Below are 20100 nucleotides of genomic sequence, written 5' to 3'. Positions count from 1 at the left end.
ACTTTTTGTAAGGCTAGAGTTCGAAACTGTAGAGAAAAAGTAGAGTTACTACAAGAACACCTTAGCAACCACTAGCACGAGTATCTTTTTCAGCCTATTTTACTGATTGCACTAGGAGTGTTTTTTTTTTTTGTGCATTGATGAAGTGAAGTATCAGCAGGAAATGTTCTGCTACAGAGATCCCAGCTCTGAATTGTGTAACCTTAGAACAGTTAACTCAAACACTTGACAGTTTCTACTTCTCTAAAATGGCAAAACAAATACCTCCTGGGGTTGCCATGAGAGTAAAATGAGTTGGCAAATGTCAGTGTGTAGTTTGGTACATTTCACACTTAGAAATCATCTATTGTAATTCATAATTCTGTCTGGTAGCCTATGGAATTAACTCTCAGAAACTTTTTTTGTTTTGTTTTCACGTTACTCCCTACGTGGGTAGCTGGTGGATTTCTTTTTCCTGTTATGGAAGGACACAGCATCACAAATCTTTCAATTTTGTTTGTTTGTTTGTTTACTTCTCATTTCCTCAAGAACCAATTTTCATCTTTCCTTGAGAATCCACGATCCGTTTATTTCAGGAGGCCAAACTGTCTCAAACCCAGGCATCAGAATGTCACATTAGCATGGAGTTTTCTCTTTCCTAGGAGTTAGTATTGACCAAGCATCCTGGTCCCCACCACCTGGCCCACCTCCCTCTTCACACAAACACTTCAATTTGGAAATCAACGGTCCACTGGATGCAGAGAAGAACTGAAGCACACCAATGGTCTTTAGGGTTTGAGATAGCAATTCGAGTTAGGCCATATTACTTATCTTAATGACTACTTAGCAGCCGTTTTCACTCTTCGTAATGGACTGCCATTGAAGATATGAAGCCATTATGTGTTGACCTGAAAAGCAGGGGTGAGCTGATTCTTGGAACTAGTGAGGGTGGAGACCACAAAACCCGGGAAAAGAAAGTATTCAACTCCAAGAATGTGTAATGGTCTTGGGAAGAACTGGATGCTAAAATTAAGTTCAAAATTGGCATCGTTACCACCTTTCAAGACTCTTGATTTCCTAATATAGCATTCATCTAAGGTACTGGAAATTAGGACGGAAGCAGGTGAATTTGTGAGGGTGGTACCTTTCAGTCCATAATAGACCCATATAAGTTATATTTTACCCCTTCATGTTTTCATTTGATGAGTGATTATGATATGACTTAAAGGATGGGTGGATTTTTATTTAATTTCAGTCTCTGTGGAGTTGGAAATTCTAGCAGAATTAATGAATTAGATGATATGATGTTTCCTAAAGTGCTTGTGTTTCTCCCATCTGAAAGTATGCTCATGAGTCCAAATTTCTCAATGAAATGTCTATTTATTCAATGCAATGCACGACTGTGTGTGTGTGTGTGTGTGTGTGTGTGTGTGTGTGTGTGTATGTATGTATGTGTGTGTGTGTGTGTAATGGGGCCTGAACTCTGGGCCTGGGCACCATCCCTGAGTACTTCAGCTCAAGGCTAGTGCTGTACCACTTGAGCCACAGCGCCACTTCCAGTTTTTTCCACTTATGTGATACTGGGGAATCGAACCCAGGGCCTCATGCATGCAAGGCAAGCACTCTACCACTGAGCCACCTTCCCAGCCCCTTACTTTTATTTTTTAAGGTGTTTCCTGTTGTCATGCAAAGAGCACTCACCATTGGTAGGTTTGCCACAAACATTTGAAAAATATGATCAAAGATATATAGAAAGACAGATCTGCTGTAGATCTGAATACCCAAGACTTAATCATGCTGGTTGCTGGTGGCTCACATCTGTAATCCTAGCTGATCAGGAGGCTGAGATCTGAGGATTGTAGTTCAAAGAGTTTTGGCAACAAGACTGGGAGATTGTTAAGTCCAATTAACCAGTAAAAAACCAGAAATGGTTACTGTGTGTGGATCAACTGGGAAAGTGCTAGCCTTGAGCAAGAAAGAAAGGAAGGAAGGAAGGAAGGAAGGAAGGAAGGAAGGAAGGAAGGAAGGAAGGAAGGAAGGGAGAAAAAAAGAAAGAGAGAAAGAATAAGAAAGAAAGAGAGAAAGAAAAAGAAAGAAAGAAAGAAAGAAAGAGAAAGAAAGAAAGAAAGAAAGAGAAAGAAAGAAAGAAAGAAAGAAAGAAAGAAAGAAAGAAAGAAAGAAAGAAAGAAAGAAAGAAAGAAAGAAAGGAAGGAAGGAAGGAAGGAAGGAAGGAAGGAAGGAAGGAAGGTTTTTTAAAAAGCTGATGGACAGGGCTTAGGACCTGAGTTCAAGCCCATATGAGGGGACTTGGTTTTTTAAACACATAGGCAGACTGCAAATAGAAATGAATGAATGGAATTCTGTTACCCTGAATGGGGCCTTCCCTCTCCTGTGGTGTTCTGGATAGCAGGCCTGTACCTTCCTCTGGAAGACACTCAGATGTTCATAAAGGACACAACCTAAAGCCTCTGAGAAACGTGTCAGACCCTGGAATCTACTGGGCACTTTATTGTTCTTATCATCAGGGTCAACTAAAAGCTACTTTTTCTAATGATGTATGGTTGCATGCCAGGCTGTGAACAGAGCATCAGAGGAAGCAAAGAGGCCAGTGCATTTCTTCACCACATGTAGTAATTTATAGGTAAGAACCAATTTACTTGCTAGGAAACAGCAGGTGTCCTGGACCTTCCCCAGTAGAGGGTCATTATGCTAAGCAGAGTTGCAGGCTTCAGTGCTCATTGTGCAAGGGGGGAGGGGGACAGGACAGGGAGACCTTCTAATTAATTACATGACTGCCTCTACCCAGCGGGTGCCTCATTTTGTCATCAAAGCCCTTGTTTACTCAAAGCTATATTTCTTTTATTTATTTATTATTTATACTTCATCTAATTTGAAAGAGAATTTGAGATCGCAGGAAAAGAATCTGTCTGGGAGACTCAGAAACAGGACATGACTGAGAGAATTTGGAATGACATGACTGAGACAAGTTTGGAATTTTGTGGAGCTTTACCTTTTCAGGCTCTTTGTTTGTTTGTTTGTTTCCTTGGTCAAATTTTCTATTCTTCATTATCCCTTCCACAAGAATTTCTTTCTGATCTTTGTTGCACACATCAAGGTCCTAGCATTTGATCTATCATTTCTCTCACTGACTCATGCTCAAGTACATTGAACTGTGGCCTTCCTACTCCTCTGAGATTAAAACCCACATGACTCCCAAAGCCCTAAGGGTTTGTGTGTTCCAGTCCATTAAAACCATGGTCAGCTGCTTCACATCTTACCTTCCTCCTCCATTCCAGGAATGCTGTTTTCTGTTTCCCCAAAGAATCGAAATGTTACCTCCTCGTCTCAGGAGGTAAGTCCTGATTTATGCCGGGCTTAGCCTCTCTCCTCCCACTTGTGCCTGAACTCAGCCTGAATCCCTGTCTTGTAATACTTGCTCCCACATTAGGGGTCTCATTCATCAAGATGCCTTTCATAGGCATCCTATCTCAACCATCTTAGACCTCCTTCACCCTTCATCCCCTTCATTTCAAAGGACTCATAAGTTTGTCTCTTTCAAGTCTCTGGTTTTTTGTTTTTTTTGGGTTTTTGTTTGTTTTGTGGGATTTTACTTCTTTGCTCTATAAACCTATCACCTTCCTGACGGTAGTGACAGCACCTGTTTGGCTCACTTTTCCATCACACAGGAGACCTCCAACACACAGTGACAGCATAGATGAGAAATACAAACTAGGAGCGGTGGCACCCATCTGTAATACCAGCTTTCGGGGAGGCAGAGGCAAGCATATTGTGAGTTTGAAGCCAGTTGAGGCAAGTGCAGAAAAGAGATGCTGTTTCAAAAAGAAAAAAAAAAGAAAGGCAAAGGCATAACTGAAGTAGAAAAGCCCTTTCTTAATGTACGCAAAGGTCTGGATTCAATCCTGAGCAACAACAACAGACAAAGATATGTAGTGTATGTCACTACTCCATTTTGTTTCATTTGGTCTGTCAGAAGAACTGTGTGCACTTTGGAGAGGTAGCTTTCCAGTCTAAATTAATTCATTCACAATCACAAAAGCTGTGGAGGATAGGCCTTGAAGGAAATGGGGCTATATTAGGAAATGACAAGGCACAAAGTGTTTATGGGCTCACAGTCTTTCTCTTGACCTGTGTTTTGTCTCAGAAAGTTCTGCCTTGGAATGAATGAGAAATCTTCTATGATGTTTCTATTCTCTAAGATCTCATCCATGACTCCTTACCTAAACCTACTTCCACATCTCTCTAGCTATTTTCTATCATTCTTTCCTATTTATTTATTATTATTTTTGTGGCCATACTAGCTGCTTGAACTAAGGGCCATCTACTCTCACTTGGATTTTTGTGGTTGTTGTTGTTGTTGTTGTACAAGTTTGGTGCTCTACCACTTGAGCCACATCTCCATTTCTGGCATTTGGGTGGTTAATTAGAATAAGAGTCTCCCAGACTTTTGTGCCTAAGGCTGGCTTTAAACTGTAATCCTCAGATCTCAGCATCCTGAGTGACTAGGATTACAGCCATGAGCCATGGTGCCTGGCTTCATCATTCTTTATTGGCAATTTACTTACTCAGGGAAAGAGCCTGCGTGACAAGCGAACTTGGGAGTGAAGTCAACTCAGTCTCATTGAAGCTCAGGGTAATCTCATCATTCTCTTTAGATACAGTTCATTATCCAAAACTTCCTACTGCTTTCTCATGTTTGAGTTTTACTTTCATTACCAGTATAAATTAGTCATCTTTTTGTCCAAATATGAGGTGTCAAAAGATATGAGGAAATAAGGAATGAAAGCTATGTTTTTACTTGACATGTGTATGTGTGTGTGTGTGTGAGAGAGAGAGTGAGTGAGAGAGAGAGAGAGAGAGAGAGAGAGAGAGAGAGAGAGAGAGAGAGAGAGCGCACACATGCACGTGTGGTATCTGTGTGTGTGTATGGGGCATAATGTATGACTCTCTAATGTTGTCTCCCCCTAGTGGCTGTTCTTCACACATGGCTCTGAGAGACAGGGTCTGTATTAGACTGTAGCTTGGTTTTCCTTTTCTTAAAGGCATCATGTCTTTTTTTTTTTTTTAATTTTTAATTTGTATGCCCAACAATTTAATGGTCTAACTGATTGACAGCCTATACTGAAGAATCTAGGAGCTTTTGACATTTTGGGTAAAGTTTATAAGCTGTAATGCTTTGTCCATAAAGGAAATCAGTCCTGTGGTTTAGGAACCTATCTCAAAAATGTATTCAAATGAAAAAAGCCACCAGTGGAGAATTTGAAGGTGGCTTTTTGAATCTCTTTTGATTATTTTTTTTGGTGTCCTTTCCTTTTAATTGTTTCTTTGATGCATTGTGTTGTTACTCTGGATATAATATTCTTGCAGCTGATCTGGGGTTTTATTTTAAGCTTTGGAAATGATTTGATCTTAACCTTATCTTGTCAAATTCTGGGGGAGAAAATGTCCTTGAGAGAACAAGAAGATGATGGGCAAGAAATAATAATCTTTCTTCTGTTTATTTCCCCTCTTGTTTCCCAAATCCAGAAATAGTCCTAGGAACTCAGGTTGCACCCCAGCATGACACATGTTTTGAAGATGAGAAGGTGCATTGTAAAAGCCTATTTATTCAGGGAGAAAAATTTCATACCATTTACATTCAAAGGCATCCTTGTGATACCGAAATAGACCATAGACCTCAGTGATGAAATTTTCATTTTTTTTCAGACTCAAAGCCAGATACGCTGTGTAATTTTATTTTATCTGCATAATCAGTGCTGCCAATCAGAATCTGCATTCTCCTTGTGAAGTAGACATAGGAGTCATTTTTCTATTTCACTATATATATCACATAGGTAATACAATATTCTAGTGGTAAAGTAGGCCGTGTTTATATTTTTGGATTCATATTTTTTGGTAACTTTTTTTTATAGCTCTCAAAGATACTGGCCTATTTCTTGTTGACTCTAAGCATGGAATGGTAAAATGGTGTACCATTAATGCTCAGTTGAATTGTCCTAGTGTATTTATTTATGTAAATATTTAGGAGTTAATGATAGTGTGTGTGCAGAAATGCACACATACTGTGGTAAACCACAAACATTTGCCTGGTTTTAGCTCACAACCACCATAGAATGGAAGTGTTAAGACGTTGGTATGCTTCTCATCCAAGCTGGTTGGAGTAAAGGTTCAACCAGATGCCATTTCCACAATCATGTACAGCGTAGCATTGAATGCTGTTTTGTAAAGAAAGTAACCATGCTTGCGGTAAACTGCCCTGATTTTCCAGTTGAATGTTCAGCAACTTTCACGAAGGTCATCTAAGTTATCCAGGTTCTTTATATTCACAGACAATTCATCACTCTCTCCATCCATCTTTCAGTCTTCCAACATAGGTTACGGTAGCTTAAAACACTTGAAAGCCGTTCAGAAATATTATCTCTGAGATTTCTTATGGGACCTTGGGTTGAAGATGTTGAACAGTTTTTCCAGCCTGCCTCTTCAAACAAAGTAATCATCAGAAGGTCATTCTTTGATTCGCTCACATATTCTGCAAACAGTTCTTGAATGTCTGTCGTGTGCTGCTGAGGGCTCTGGGGAAATAACTAAAAGCAGAAGAAAAGCGGATGGATGTTTGCCAGTGTGGAGCTTGTAGAAAAGCAGGATGGAATAGAGAACAGGGCTGTGCAGACCCTCTGGTGTTCAAGCCCAGCTCTAGCTCTTATTTACCGGTTGATCTAATACTGATGGGCCAATAAATGTGTTCATGTATTGGCAGGCTTGATGGATAGGAATGTTTAGGTTTGTTACTGAGGGGAAAATGTATAAGCTATAAGTGAAAGAGGGAAATGAAAATAACGAAGTCCAAGGAAGTAATACTATCAAATAAGGAGTGAATGAATGTTCCTTGTTAGAAAGGGTTTTGAAGCCAGCTTTTAAATACAAAGGACCAACACACACACACACACACACACACACACACACACACACACACAAAGTATATGTTTTACTCATGGTAGGTAATTGTGAGAGATGAATACTATTATTTTCTACCTTTTACTTGAGTTACCTGGGGTATGTGTTATGTCACTAGCTATGTTAACATGTGCTCACATTAGCATAGCTGGTAACTAACTGGAAATGCTGTTCAGGTCATCTATTCTCACAAATGTATCTTTCTGCCTTTCTGCCTCTCTTAAACTGGTTTGCTTTGTGCCCAGGTATGAAATAGCAGTGAAAGAGTTTATCACCACTACTTCAACCAATTGGGAACAATGGAAGAATAATCCATCAGATATGTTATTCTTGCCAAAATAGCCTTTTTTTTTGGAAAAAGAAAAGGAAACAATAACAACAAGAACAATGCTGTTTCAACTCTAGACTAACTGGATCAGGACTTATCCAATGCTTGAATGCAATATTGCCTTTTTTTCCCTCCCTCCCTTCCTCTCTCCTTTTCTTGTCTTCTGCCTCACTTTCTTTTCTTTTTTCTTTCTTTCCTTTTTTTTTTGGTCAGTTGTGGGTCTTGAGCTCTTCTTTGAGGCAAGCATGCTACCTCTTTAGCCACAGTGCCACTTCCAGTTTTCTGGTGATTAATTGGAGATAAGAGTCTCAAGGACTTTCCTGCCCAGGCTGGCTTTGCACTACCATCCTCAGATCTCAGCCTCCTGAGAAGCTAGGATTAGATTATAGGCATGAATCACCGACACCAGACTCATTCTCTTTTTCTTAAAAAAGAAAAATAGTGACGTAATAAGGAATGTGAAGGTATCTGGGTCTGGTGGGTTCAAATTAGCAGGAGGCTGTGCCATCTATCCATGTTCCTTTCCTCATCTCTACATGTTGGCACACTAACTTTAGCACTATCCAATTGCGGTATGGGTTGTATTTATAACCTATCCCGAAGAATGTAGAAATGTGCAGGAGATCTATAAATTGCTTTGGTGTTTCTACAGTACAACAAAGATATTTATAGTGTAGCTGGGCTTGTGACTTTTGGCACCTACAAAGATCTGATTGAAGCTTCAGTTATCTCATCATAAGTCAGAGGTGACCCTTGGAAACTTTCTAGGAGAACCCCTGTTCATTTAACTTTCCCATTCATCTCTGTGGCTCTTCATGTACCACCCTGTCTGGTAACCATCCAGCCAGTGCCAAAGCCATCAATATTTAATTGGGTTGGCCCTAGTATTGTGATGTTATGAGAACAGCATTGTTGATTGACAATTCCTATTTTCTATTCTGTGATTTTTTTTAACAGTCATGAGTTTATTAAGCACTATTGGAATACAAGCTTCTGGAATTAATTAAGAAACAACTACTGCTTCTTAGAGGCAGTACTAGGAGAGAAATACTTTGCAGTAAGCTTTTACATGATTTATATGCTTTGAGTCTCAATTCTTAGAAAAAGAGTTAAATTAACATAAACTAGCCTGGAATGGCTGCTGCTCTTGCTGTCTTTAAGACACTCACAGGGCTGGCCAGCCTTTCACTGTCTCCAAAGAGCATTGGTTAAATGCTGACTTACATTCAGGCTTTTCTGATGGTGTCAGCTACATTTCTGTGACATTTTCTATTTTCACCTAGCACTTCCCTGTTTGGCTGTTCTTCTAAATCTGAGATTTCCTGGAGAGAATACACATTTAATACAATATTCAGAAAAAATAGGAGGAAGAACATTTGCTTTCACTATTTCCAACTCATCTTAGGATAAATTTTGTATTTCCAGTAGAGACTTGGAATGAAGTCCCTGACGGTTTTGAAACATGAATTTAGCTATTATCTTCTAGAAACACAACAAAGTCTGCTACCAAGCAAAAGTTTTGTCATTTCTCAGGGGCTGACCAAAGTTTTACCTCTTGGTTCAGTTTGCTAGCCGCTCTGACTGATATGCAAAACTCCCTGAATGGTTGCAGACTGGGCCATTCTTATCCCTCAGATCATTGCTTACAGATTCCTTTCCCCAGAATTCTTTCATGTTTTCTGTTATCCTGTGGGAGGCTTAGTATTCCTTTATAGAGTACCTTAATCCATCTTCTCCATCTCTTCTCTCCCTCTCACAAGAAAAAAAGAACACCCAGCAAGGCACTAGTGTCTCATGAATATAATCCTAGCCAATCAGGTGGCTGAGATTTGAAGATGGAAGTTTAAAGTCAGCCCAGAGAGGAAAGTTCATGAGCCTCTCATCTCCAAAAACACTACTCAGAAAAAGCGGAAAGTGTCCCTGTGGCTCAAGTGGTGGAGCACTAGCCCACTAGCCTTAAAGAAAAGAAGCTCAGGGACAGCACCCAGGCCTTGAGTTAAAGTCCCAGGAGCTGTGTGTGCGCGCATGCGCAAGCGCGTGTACAGCCCCTCCCCCCTCCCCCCATGGCACTGTACGCATCTGCTTCCTCATTCTAGTGTCTCCGAGATACTGGTTAAATAATGAATGGCAAACATATTGCAATTTCATGCTTTCTTGGTGTCCAAGACAAAGAATATTTTTAGGTTATGCTCATTAAATTCTTACCATTCATTTTTTTAAAAAAGAAAATTAACAATGGCAATGCCAAGTTTCTCAGGCACTTCTAAGACAAAACAGGTCAGTGGTTCTCAAAGGAAGATGATTTAATCATATAAATGGCAGTGTCTGAAGACATTCTTGGATGTATGCTTCAGACTCATAGCAAAGCATTATCTAACCGAAAATGTCAGCCGTGTTGATATAGAGAAACCCTGGGGTAGATGAAAGCATATAGAGCTTGGCAGGTCAAAGATAGTTTTATTTTGTTCTATATATGTAAGTTCTCAGTTCACATTCGGAGATCTCATCAGCAATAATAATTGCACAGAGAATAATAGCTTATGCTCGTTGTGTGTGTGTGTGTGTGTGTGTTGTGCACACGCGTGCATGGGCGTGCATGTTTGTGTGTGAATTGAGGGGCTTAACCTCAGTACCCCTTACCTCCCTTGCCTTTTTCACTGAAGGCTGGCATCTATCACTTGAATCACAGCTCCACTGCTGGCTTTTTGCTAATTCACTGGAGATAAGAGTTTCATGACTTAGAATTAAAATCCTTACATCTCCACCTCCTGAGTATCTCGAATTACAGATGTTAGCCACCAGTGCCTGGCCACAAATACTGTCTTATTTAATCCTTTCAAAAGTGTTGTGATTTAGAAACTACTATTATTTTCGAGTGAGGAGAGCAAAGAATTTACTGAGAAACAAAGAAGCTGCTTTACTAATCTAGAAAATTCTGTTCATTGTCACACTTTGAAGAGTCTAGTAGAATATTTTGTTCCAAGATGTTAGATTCTAGTCTTGGATCTCACTTTCCTACCTCTTCTCAGGAGCAATTTTTTTTTTTGTTATTTGATAAAAGTAGATTTCTCTGATTCTGTTCACTTGTATGGACATTGAGATCCACAGAGTATCACCTAGAAGATTCATTTACATATTATATTCTTAGGGACAAAAGTAATTAGTATGTCTGCTGTTTTGACTCTTCTAAGAAGTATCACATGACATGCTGTTGTATTTGTTTTACATTTACTAAATTAAAACATGAGTGGTTAATTAACTCATCACTTTGTTTAGGGCAATGTTTCTCAACTTCAATGAGCTCATGCAAGGGTTTTGTGAAGTTGACACATTTTAACTTCCATGTTCTGCACTTCTACCAGTTTCTTAGGTCAGGCTCATGCTGCTAGACCAAATGGCACAGGAGCAGCAAAATGTGAGCATGCTCTTTCAAGGCATAAGATGCTTTGAAATCAGAATTAATGCAGAGCTGAGGTGATGTCACGAGACTTTTCTCCATATTAGTGGTTTGATTCTTACATAAAGCATCTTGTCCATCTGGTTTTGTTTAGAATGAAATATCTCCTCCTCCTTTTAAAGGCTTCTAAGTATATACATATAAGTATATTAAAAGCATATATAGGTGTATGTATATATACGTATTTGTGTATGCATTTTATCATTTTTGGTTATCAAAGGTATTTTTTAAGAAGGCCTACAACCCTTTCAAATCACAGAAGAAACGTTATAGTGGCCTTGACACATAAATAATAATATTTACAGTTTTTGTTTTTCTAATTACATTTCTAAAGATAGCAAAGGGAACATTTTTTTAAATGGACCCTCTGTGATTTTAGATATAAGTTTTTCCAATCTCTGTGTGTCAGTGAGAATTAAGATACTTGCGGCTCACCGTGCCCTGTCATGCCAGCTTATTTTGTAAGGAAATCAAATGTGGCACCTTTCAATTAATTTTCTTTACTTCCCTAATCTAAAGACAGATGGAGCAGGCTCTGGAGCATGATTGCACTCAGTGGATTTCCTTGACTTCCTCAATTTCATCTCCTATCATATCATAATTTGTTAAAAAAAAAAAGTCCTTCAGCAAAAGCTAGCAAGTACTCACAAACAGGAAGGTGTTAGTATTGAAAAATAATTTATTCTCCATCATGAGTTTGGCAACTCTTCAGAGTCTCACAGTGGCAGATCTCATTTGTCCCTGAAGGTCCCGCAGGAGTGCTGAAGTAGAAATGTGTCGTGGATTGGAGTTGGTCAGTATCCTTGGGAAGAACTTATGTGCAAGCTATTTTGGAGGAAGAAGAAAGAGGAGGAGAGGCAGGAAGGGAGGAAGAAAAGAGGTGTCTGCCTGCACATGGCCTTTTGTGCAATGTGGGCATCAGTGTGTTGGTGAGATTTAAGAGGCTTACAGTATAGTCCAGTGTCAGGTGAAAAGCCTGCCTAGTTTTATAATGACATGGATTGTGGTCATGACAAACTTGAGTAACAAACAGGGAGACAAATTATGGTCTGACTTTTCTTATGCGTGTTCACAGAAAACAAAACAACAACAACACAAAGAACAAGAAAATTGTACCAGTTTATCTCTGAGTGATATTGTCAGGAGTAATTGTTATTATCTTCTTTTCTATTTCATTCTCTAAAATTCTCCATTAAACAAAAATAAGCTTTTGTATCAGAATTTCAAAATGCAGTTTACAAAATGATAGAAACTAGCAAAGTTACAGCTTTAAACATTCTATCTGAGAGACCACAAATGATAGATATATTTGGAAATAAATGTATTCTGAAGAATTTCTAGGGGAAGGATACATTTTTAGATGATTTAGCCTATCTTTGCATTTTTAAGGTTTATAACTCTACAGGTCTTCACGTTATTTTTTTTTCCCTTTCAATTTCACTACTTGCTCAGTACTATCTGCATCTTAAAACAAGACTATGACCAATAGGATATATAAGTAGTGGTCATTAGTGGACTCAGTCAGTTGGGCAGTGTGTATGTTGTACTTGAGTATTTGGATATATAAATATATGTAAATATGTATGTTTATTTATTTTGTATCTATCCTAGGGCTTGAACTCAGGGCCTAGACATTGTCCCTGAGCTTGTTTTACTCAAGGCTAGCACTATACCATGTGAGCCACAGTTCCACATCTGGCTAGTTGCTGGTTAAGTGGAGATAAAAGTCTCATGAACTTTCCTGCCTGGGCTGGCTTCGAACTGTGATCCCCAGGTTTTAGCCTCCTGAGTAGCTAGGATCACAGGAGTGATCCACCAGCTTCCCCAACTCACAAATAGATATTTAAGAGGAGATCTTGACTTCACTACTAGCAACATGAGTATTGAAAAATAATCTGAATATATCAATTTAGTTACCGTGTTCCGAAAGGCCACTTCCTGCTAACTTGCCTTCTGATACTTAGCCCCAATGAATAGATTTTGAAAGGTGTATGTTCATATCAGTATGTCTTCTCTTACTGTCCTTCACTGACTCTTTTCTCTCTTCTTTCTTTCACCAGATTGCAGATTGTGTTTAAGGTATCTGTAGACTGATCAATGTGGGCTTGACCTACCACAGAAGCAGCAAGTTCAGTCTCCTCCATTGCGCTTGGTTGGGCACTGCTGATAAACTCGACATCACCTGTTGCCTGTGTGGAAAATTCCCAGTATTGAATTTTTGTTGTTGTTGTGCACGAAGGAGACCAGCAAAGACAGTAACACAGACTCATCAGACCAGAGACATCAGGAAGATTCTTTTAATTTCTTCTTTCTTTTTTTTTTCTTTTTCGTCTTTTTATTTGTTTTTACTGTGCCCTCAGGACATTTCCTCTCCCTAGAGTTCTGGACTTTCAACCAAACCCTGTCCAGTCGTTTTGATTTTGCTATTTTGTTTTAGTACTTTTTTTTTTTTTTAAAGATTTTCCCCAACACATTGTATTTTATTTCTGCACATCAGAAATGGGCCTACAGACCACCAAGTGGCCCAGCCATGGGGCTTTTTCCCTGAAATCTTGGCTTCTCGTTTTCCTGGGGCTCTGCTCACAAGCATCACAACTCCTGGCCTGTCCCAGCGTGTGCCGCTGCGACAGGAACTTTGTCTACTGTAATGAGCGAAGCTTGACCTCAGTGCCTCTTGGGATCCCGGAGGGCGTCACCGTACTCTACCTCCACAACAACCAAATTAACAACGCTGGATTTCCTGCCGGGCTGCACCATGTGCAGTCAGTGCACACCGTCTACCTGTACGGCAACCAACTGGACGAGTTCCCCATGAACCTTCCCAAGAACGTCAGAGTGCTCCACCTGCAGGAAAACAACATTCAGACCATTTCCCGGGCGGCTCTCGCCCAGCTCCTGAAGCTCGAAGAGCTCCACCTGGATGATAACTCCATCTCCACGGTGGGGGTGGAGGATGGGGCCTTCCGCGAGGCCATCAGCCTCAAACTGTTGTTCTTGTCCAAGAACCACCTGAGCAGCGTGCCTGTGGGGCTGCCCGTGGACCTGCAGGAGCTGAGGGTGGACGAGAACCGCATCGCCGTCATCTCCGACATGGCCTTCCAGAACCTCACAAGCCTGGAGCGCCTGATCGTGGACGGGAACCTCCTGACCAACAAGGGCATTGCCGAGGGCACGTTCAGCCATCTCACCAAGCTCAAGGAATTCTCCATCGTGCGCAACTCCCTCTCCCGGCCGCCTCCGGACCTGCCGGGCACCCATCTGATCAGGCTGTATCTGCAGGACAACCAGATCAATCACATCCCCCTGACGGCCTTCTCCAACCTCCGGAAGCTGGAACGCCTGGATATCTCCAACAACCAACTCCGAATGTTGACCCAGGGGGTCTTCGATAACCTCTCCAACCTGAAGCAGCTCACTGCAAGGAATAACCCTTGGTTTTGTGACTGCAGTATTAAGTGGGTCACCGAATGGCTCAAATACATCCCTTCCTCTCTCAACGTGCGGGGTTTCATGTGCCAAGGCCCCGAGCAAGTTCGAGGGATGGCCGTCAGGGAGTTGAATATGAATCTTCTGTCCTGCCCTGCCACCACCCCGGGGCTGCCTCTCTTCACCCCAGCCCCAACTACTCTCCTGCCAACAACGCAGCCTCCCACGCTTTCTGCTCCAACCCCCAGTCGAGGACATACCCCTCCAGCTCCCACCCCATCGAAACCCCCCACCATTCCTGATTGGGATGGCCGAGAAAGAGCGACTCCACCCATCTCTGAACGGATCCAGCTCTCGATCCATTTCGTAAATGACACTTCCATTCAAGTCAGCTGGCTCTCGCTCTTTACTGTGATGGCGTACAAACTCACCTGGGTGAAGATGGGTCACAGTCTGGTAGGGGGCATTGTCCAGGAGCGCATAGTGAGTGGTGAGAAGCAACATCTGAGCCTGGTGAATTTAGAGCCCAGATCCACCTATCGGATTTGCTTAGTGCCCCTGGATGCGTTTAACTACCGCACCGTGGAAGACACTATCTGTTCCGAGGCCACCACCCTGGCCTCCTACTTGAACAATGGCAGCAACACCGCATCCAGCCACGAGCAGACGACTTCTCACACCATGAGCTCCCCTTTTCTGCTGGCCGGCTTGATTGGGGGCGCCGTGATATTTGTGCTCGTGGTCTTGCTCAGTGTCTTTTGCTGGCACATGCACAAAAAGGGGCGCTACACCTCCCAGAAGTGGAAATACAACCGGGGTCGGCGGAAAGATGACTACTGTGAGGCCGGCACCAAGAAGGACAACTCCATCCTGGAGATGACAGAGACCAGTTTTCAGATCGTCTCCTTAAACAACGATCAGCTCCTTAAAGGAGATTTCAGACTGCAGCCCATTTACACCCCAAATGGGGGCATTAATTACACAGACTGTCATATCCCCAACAACATGAGATACTGCAACAGCAGCGTGCCAGACCTGGAGCACTGCCATACATAACAACCCAGAGGCCCAGAGTCAGACTGGCAGACAACCAAACTCTGGGGAACACACAAGTGCGTGCACATACAAGACACGCAAATTACATTTGATAAATGTTACCCAGATGCATTTGTGCATTTGAATACTCTGTAATTTATACGGTGTACTATATAATGGGATTTAAAAGAAAAAAAAAAGTGCTATCTTTTCTATTTCAAGTTAATTACAAACAGTTTTGTAACTCTTTGCTTTTTAAATCTTAAAAAAAAAATCGTTGCTGAAGTACTGTACAGGGTTGTACAATGAGAACCCAAGGCCAAGGCAGAAGAGTGAGTAATTCTTCCTGACGATGCACACCAAACACTTTGCTGTTTGGAGCAGTCAGAATGAATTCCCTTCCTAGATCTGATGGGCAGATGAAAGGTGAGGTTTGAATGGACTCATCAGGGTTCAGGAAATAAAGTAGCTAAAGCAAGGACTAGCCCAGGTATTTTCATGCTATTTCTCTATCTCTTGGGCTAGAAGAAAAGTGAATAGGTCCATATTACAAGACTGGAGGGGAGTTACTCTGACTTGACCCAAGGCAGGAATGGCAGAGAGCATCATGAGGAAGTGAGTTCCCAGGAGATGTTAACCCACCTTGACAGCATCAAGAAATTTGAGAGGAGATTTGAAAAATACCTGCAACCCTAAGGGTTTACTTTCTGACTGGAAACTTCAAAATCACTCTTCTTGCTTCCTTGGCCCCATGTGATAACAGAGTCCTGAGTCTGATTCAATCATCAGACAACCAGTATATAATTAGTCTTAGAGAGAAGACTCCCTTAAAAAGTGTCACTAATTCAAATTGTATGTCAGGTGGAACCACATTCAACAGAGATATATTCTAGAATAATTTTTTAGAAGAGGCTAATAAAATAATGGGAAGAACTATATTGAATGGAATTATTTTTGATAATAAGAATTATTTGGGTAGTTTCACTGAGGCTATATCAACATGATACTTAGAACAACAAGGGAACACTATTTGGAATATATCACAGTGTTTATTTAAAAAAAAAAAGGACTGATATTATTTAGATACAAAAATAACCAGTCAGTAGTTCTGTTGTACTAGGTCAACTGACTTTGTGAATATCATGTTGAAATAGCTTGAATTAATACCTGTATCCCCTCCCAAATTCTTGTCTTCCAATCATCTTTCATGTATTTTTATAATTAAGTTATATATGCCAACTTTGTTTTCTCCCTCTGCTCAGTGTTTCAAAGGAAGATATGGATGCAAGTTTTGGTTGCACAAAATATCCATATAATTTCTCATTCTTGAGGATGTATCAAAGCTGGCTATAAGAAAATGCAAAAATTAATTTAAAGCAATACTAAGTTTCCACCTTGGACTGAATTTGATCCTCTTCCACATTTGAAATTTCATTTGTTCCTTTTCAATTGTGGATGTTCCTCTAATATGGGAATTGTGGAGAGAAATTGGACCATCAAGGAAAAGTGAATAAGTCAGATTGCGGAGTTTCCCTAATTTTGACAGAGCAAATTAATAGCAGAGGACATAGAAAAAAAGAGGGATATCTGTGCTTAATTCTAGATATTTTTGAAGCAAGTGCATCTTCAGAAAAGACATATAATTTACTCTAATCCTTGCCATCTCTTAGATGTAGAAGGGCTATAGATTACATACATTTTCTAAGAAACTAAAACAATAAAAACCCCACACAGTTGGAAAACTATTTTCAAAGTCTTCGTTAGGTATTTCACTCTGTGCTGTGTATTTCCTTTATGGGCTGACCATTATTTTAGAGACACATAAAGTGTCACAATTCTTTTGCTTTCTCTCTCTTTAAGCAAAATAAAACTGTGATGTGTCTTCTTTTTTTTTAAAGTTTAGGTATAAAATGCTATGCAAGTTTTCCCTTATAGTAAGAGCTTTATTTTCTTTAATAATAGACCCCAAGTTATATGTTTTAATCTCCCTCATCCCTCAGAGCAAGCAGAAGACGCTATAAATACAGTAGACACAAGAACTGAAAAGGTGGAGTCAGTAGAGCTGAACTTAGCTATGAATTAATTTAATTCTAAAGTGACTTTGATTTTCATTATAGTCTGTTAGCTGGGGGTGGGGTGGGATTAGGCTATTTTTTTATGCCACATAGGCATAGTAAAGGGAATAAGACAATCTCAGAAGGAGTTCTATCAGTAAGCCATCTAAAAATCGATGACATGGGGGTACCTAGCTGAATAATGCCCTTTCTCTCTCCTCTTCCCCTTGGCTGTGTAGATAAAACTGTGTTGAAATGATGGTACTTTGGATTCTGAGGTATTTTTATTTCTGTTATACACAAAATAGTCATTCTCATTTATTTGTATTGTGCTTTTTTTTTTTTTTTAAACTCCCAGTGGGATTTCTGGCTGCTGAAACTTCTTTGCTTTGTTCCAGGAAGTGTAAGAATGGAGACGTTCCCAGAATAGCATGTGACATTCACAGAAGGATAGGGGTTTCAGTGGCACAATGGAGAACCAGTCCCGTGAAATGATTAGGGTGTGCTCAAGGCATTCTTCTGTCAGAAAGAGCTTCTGTCAGAAAGAGATAGGCTTTATTTTGATTTCATGCACAAATGCGATGGAGACATCTACAATTACAATCAGTCTCCCGTTTGTAGTAACTAACCTGGGGTTCTTGCCTTCCTCGGGAGAGAAAGCACGTAGTGGGATCTGTAATGTCAAAGGCATATCTTGGAAATTGCTGAACCACGATCTCTGTTGGATTATGCTTTGACTGGCATTTTTAGTCAGGACAGTGGTTTGCAATGCCTCCACTGCAAGTGGGGCCTCTCTTGCCAACAACATAATGCATAACAAGGTGGTTAGTCAAGAGTCAGGGCTGCATGTTCAGGCCAACACCACTGGGAAAAGCCCATGTTCACTGGCCTATAAGAAGCTTCACACTGACCAGTTGAAATGATCTCAGATAGCACCTAAGCCAATCAGCACAGGAGCTGTCAGTGTAAGGGGAACATATCAGAAGGGAAAGGCATAGCCACGGTCACACAGATAGTAACAATAGGTGATTCCTACCAAGAGTAGTCAATAATACTACCTTTTTTTTGAGACCTGTGTTTGATCATGGAGAGCCCTAGGCTTTTCTCAAACACTGAGGACAGTCACAGGCAGAAATGAGAAGATTTCCCTGCATCTTTTCTTTGTGCAACAAGGGGAGAACATCTCCTTTGTGAGAAATCATGCAATTTATAAGTCTCCAGGTGGTGTGGAGACTATATTAGACATTTTCCCCTGAAGTTATAAACAAAAATATAATGTGACCAGTCCAGTTTAAAAAAATGTATTAATCAAGTAACTACCACCATTTCCTATTAGCGTGGACCATAATGGTCTTTGTCATTTCACACAAGTCAGCACTTCCTTCTCTGCTGGGGAAGACAAGTTGTTCATGTTGGCAAAAGCATTTATTCAAATAACCAACTTTATCGTCCTGTAGAGCTACTAGCAGCCATCGTATCCACTGCAGCTTTTGAGAGTCAAGAGGTGAATTCCCATTGATATCTCTGTTTATGGCAATTTTTCTTTTTGGTAACCTATAACAAGAAGACATGATAGTTTACTTTAGAACATAGAAACAACACATTCACCCATAACTTTTTTAGATGCACGATAAAAATAAAGCAGAAAAGAGTACCCAAAAGAGGAAAAATACACACACAAAACAATACCCAGTTTCCTGGTCTTGTCAGAGCCTGCCTGATGCTCTTTTCTTAAGTCAAAATGCTAATAACAGGAAGCAGTTGCTTCCATCTTTCTATGTTATCTTTGTGGGGTTGAATGACAATCACTGGGAATGGAGGTTACTAATTGTGGGGACAATGATTTGTACACATAGGACAGTTTGAACTTTCGTTATTGCTGTTGTTGTTTGGTTTTATAGCTACACACTCCACCAGAAAGAGCACAAACAAAGCCAGTGCAACAGCATTGTTTTTAATTCATAGAAAACATGATGTGTGCATACACAGATAGATGAGATGTTTGTAAAGATTTTGTGAGATGAAAAATTTATGATTGGGTTAATCTCCTAGGCTTTCCCAGCACCTTAATTGAGGCAATAGAAGTAATCCCCACCGAGTGTTCCCTGCAGGACTGATAGATATATTCGTGGAAAATTCATTCTGATGATTTGTCATGGCTTGGATCCTATTGATTTGCTTCTGGGCTGTGTGCAGTGTTTTCTCTCCAACAAGGGGCTACAAAAAGGCTGGAAGATTGTGCACCACACATTCTCTGAGACATCCCACGTTGCACACTTTGTTAACTTCAGACTTCACTCTACACTATACAGTACCTTGTTGATATATTCAGTAAAAGCTTATTTTAAAAGAAAACCACATTGTGTTGATCTGAGTAAGTTTCTTGGGAGATGGCTAATGCTTGGGTTGGTTGTTGATGATCCAGAAGAAAATGAGCACCACTTCCAGATGGAGCAAGGAGGCAGGAATAAATCTGGTGGTGTAAGTTTCATATTCTTCCCCTGTGAAATCACCTTCTGAAGTCCCATCTTCTTTTCTAGTTCCCCACTAAATGGTGTGTTCTTATAAATATCTTTTATGTAGACATACATACATACACAGAATATAATAACCCTTTGTATCTGTGGAAACCTTGTTTAGGATATAAATAATATCAATGTAGTTTTTCAATCACAAGGGGCCCCAGGCAGAATGGTCTTATATATCAGTCTTCTTTAAGAATAGGCTGCCTGGTTACTTTTCTCCTTCTGAAAAGTAGCTCGTCCACTCATGCTTTCAGTGGACAGACATGGCGGTTCATCTTTTCATAAGCTCAAGCTCGATTCTGGATTTGTTCTGTAGGATTTTTC

The 20100-nt window shown here is 40.5% G+C and overlaps 1 protein-coding gene across 4 annotated transcripts in view; it reads left to right on the top strand.

Annotated features, from left to right (window-relative positions):
* Flrt2 (fibronectin leucine rich transmembrane protein 2) overlaps positions 1-19606 on the top strand; it is a 98952-nt gene extending 79346 nt beyond the window's left edge. For 3 of the 4 annotated variants that reach the window (XM_070028421.1, XM_070028420.1, XM_070028419.1), the window contains exon 2: positions 12797-19606. In XM_070028421.1, the coding sequence (XP_069884522.1) occupies positions 13236-15218 (1983 nt within the window). In that variant the 5' untranslated portion in view covers positions 12797-13235 and the 3' untranslated portion in view covers positions 15219-19606. Of the gene's footprint in view, positions 1-11518; positions 11530-12796 lie in introns of those variants that run through there. The other variant, XM_070028422.1, reaches the window with a different exon arrangement.
* The last annotated feature ends 494 nt before the right edge of the window (positions 19607-20100 follow it).

Source organism: Dipodomys merriami, unplaced genomic scaffold, assembly GCF_024711535.1.
Source record: "Dipodomys merriami isolate MVZ:Mamm:240054 unplaced genomic scaffold, mDipMer1.0.p SCAF_1, whole genome shotgun sequence".
Classification (NCBI taxonomy): Eukaryota; Metazoa; Chordata; class Mammalia; order Rodentia; family Heteromyidae; genus Dipodomys; species Dipodomys merriami.
Note: the sequence above shows the minus strand (reverse complement) of the source record. Positions and strands in the feature narration are given on the sequence as shown.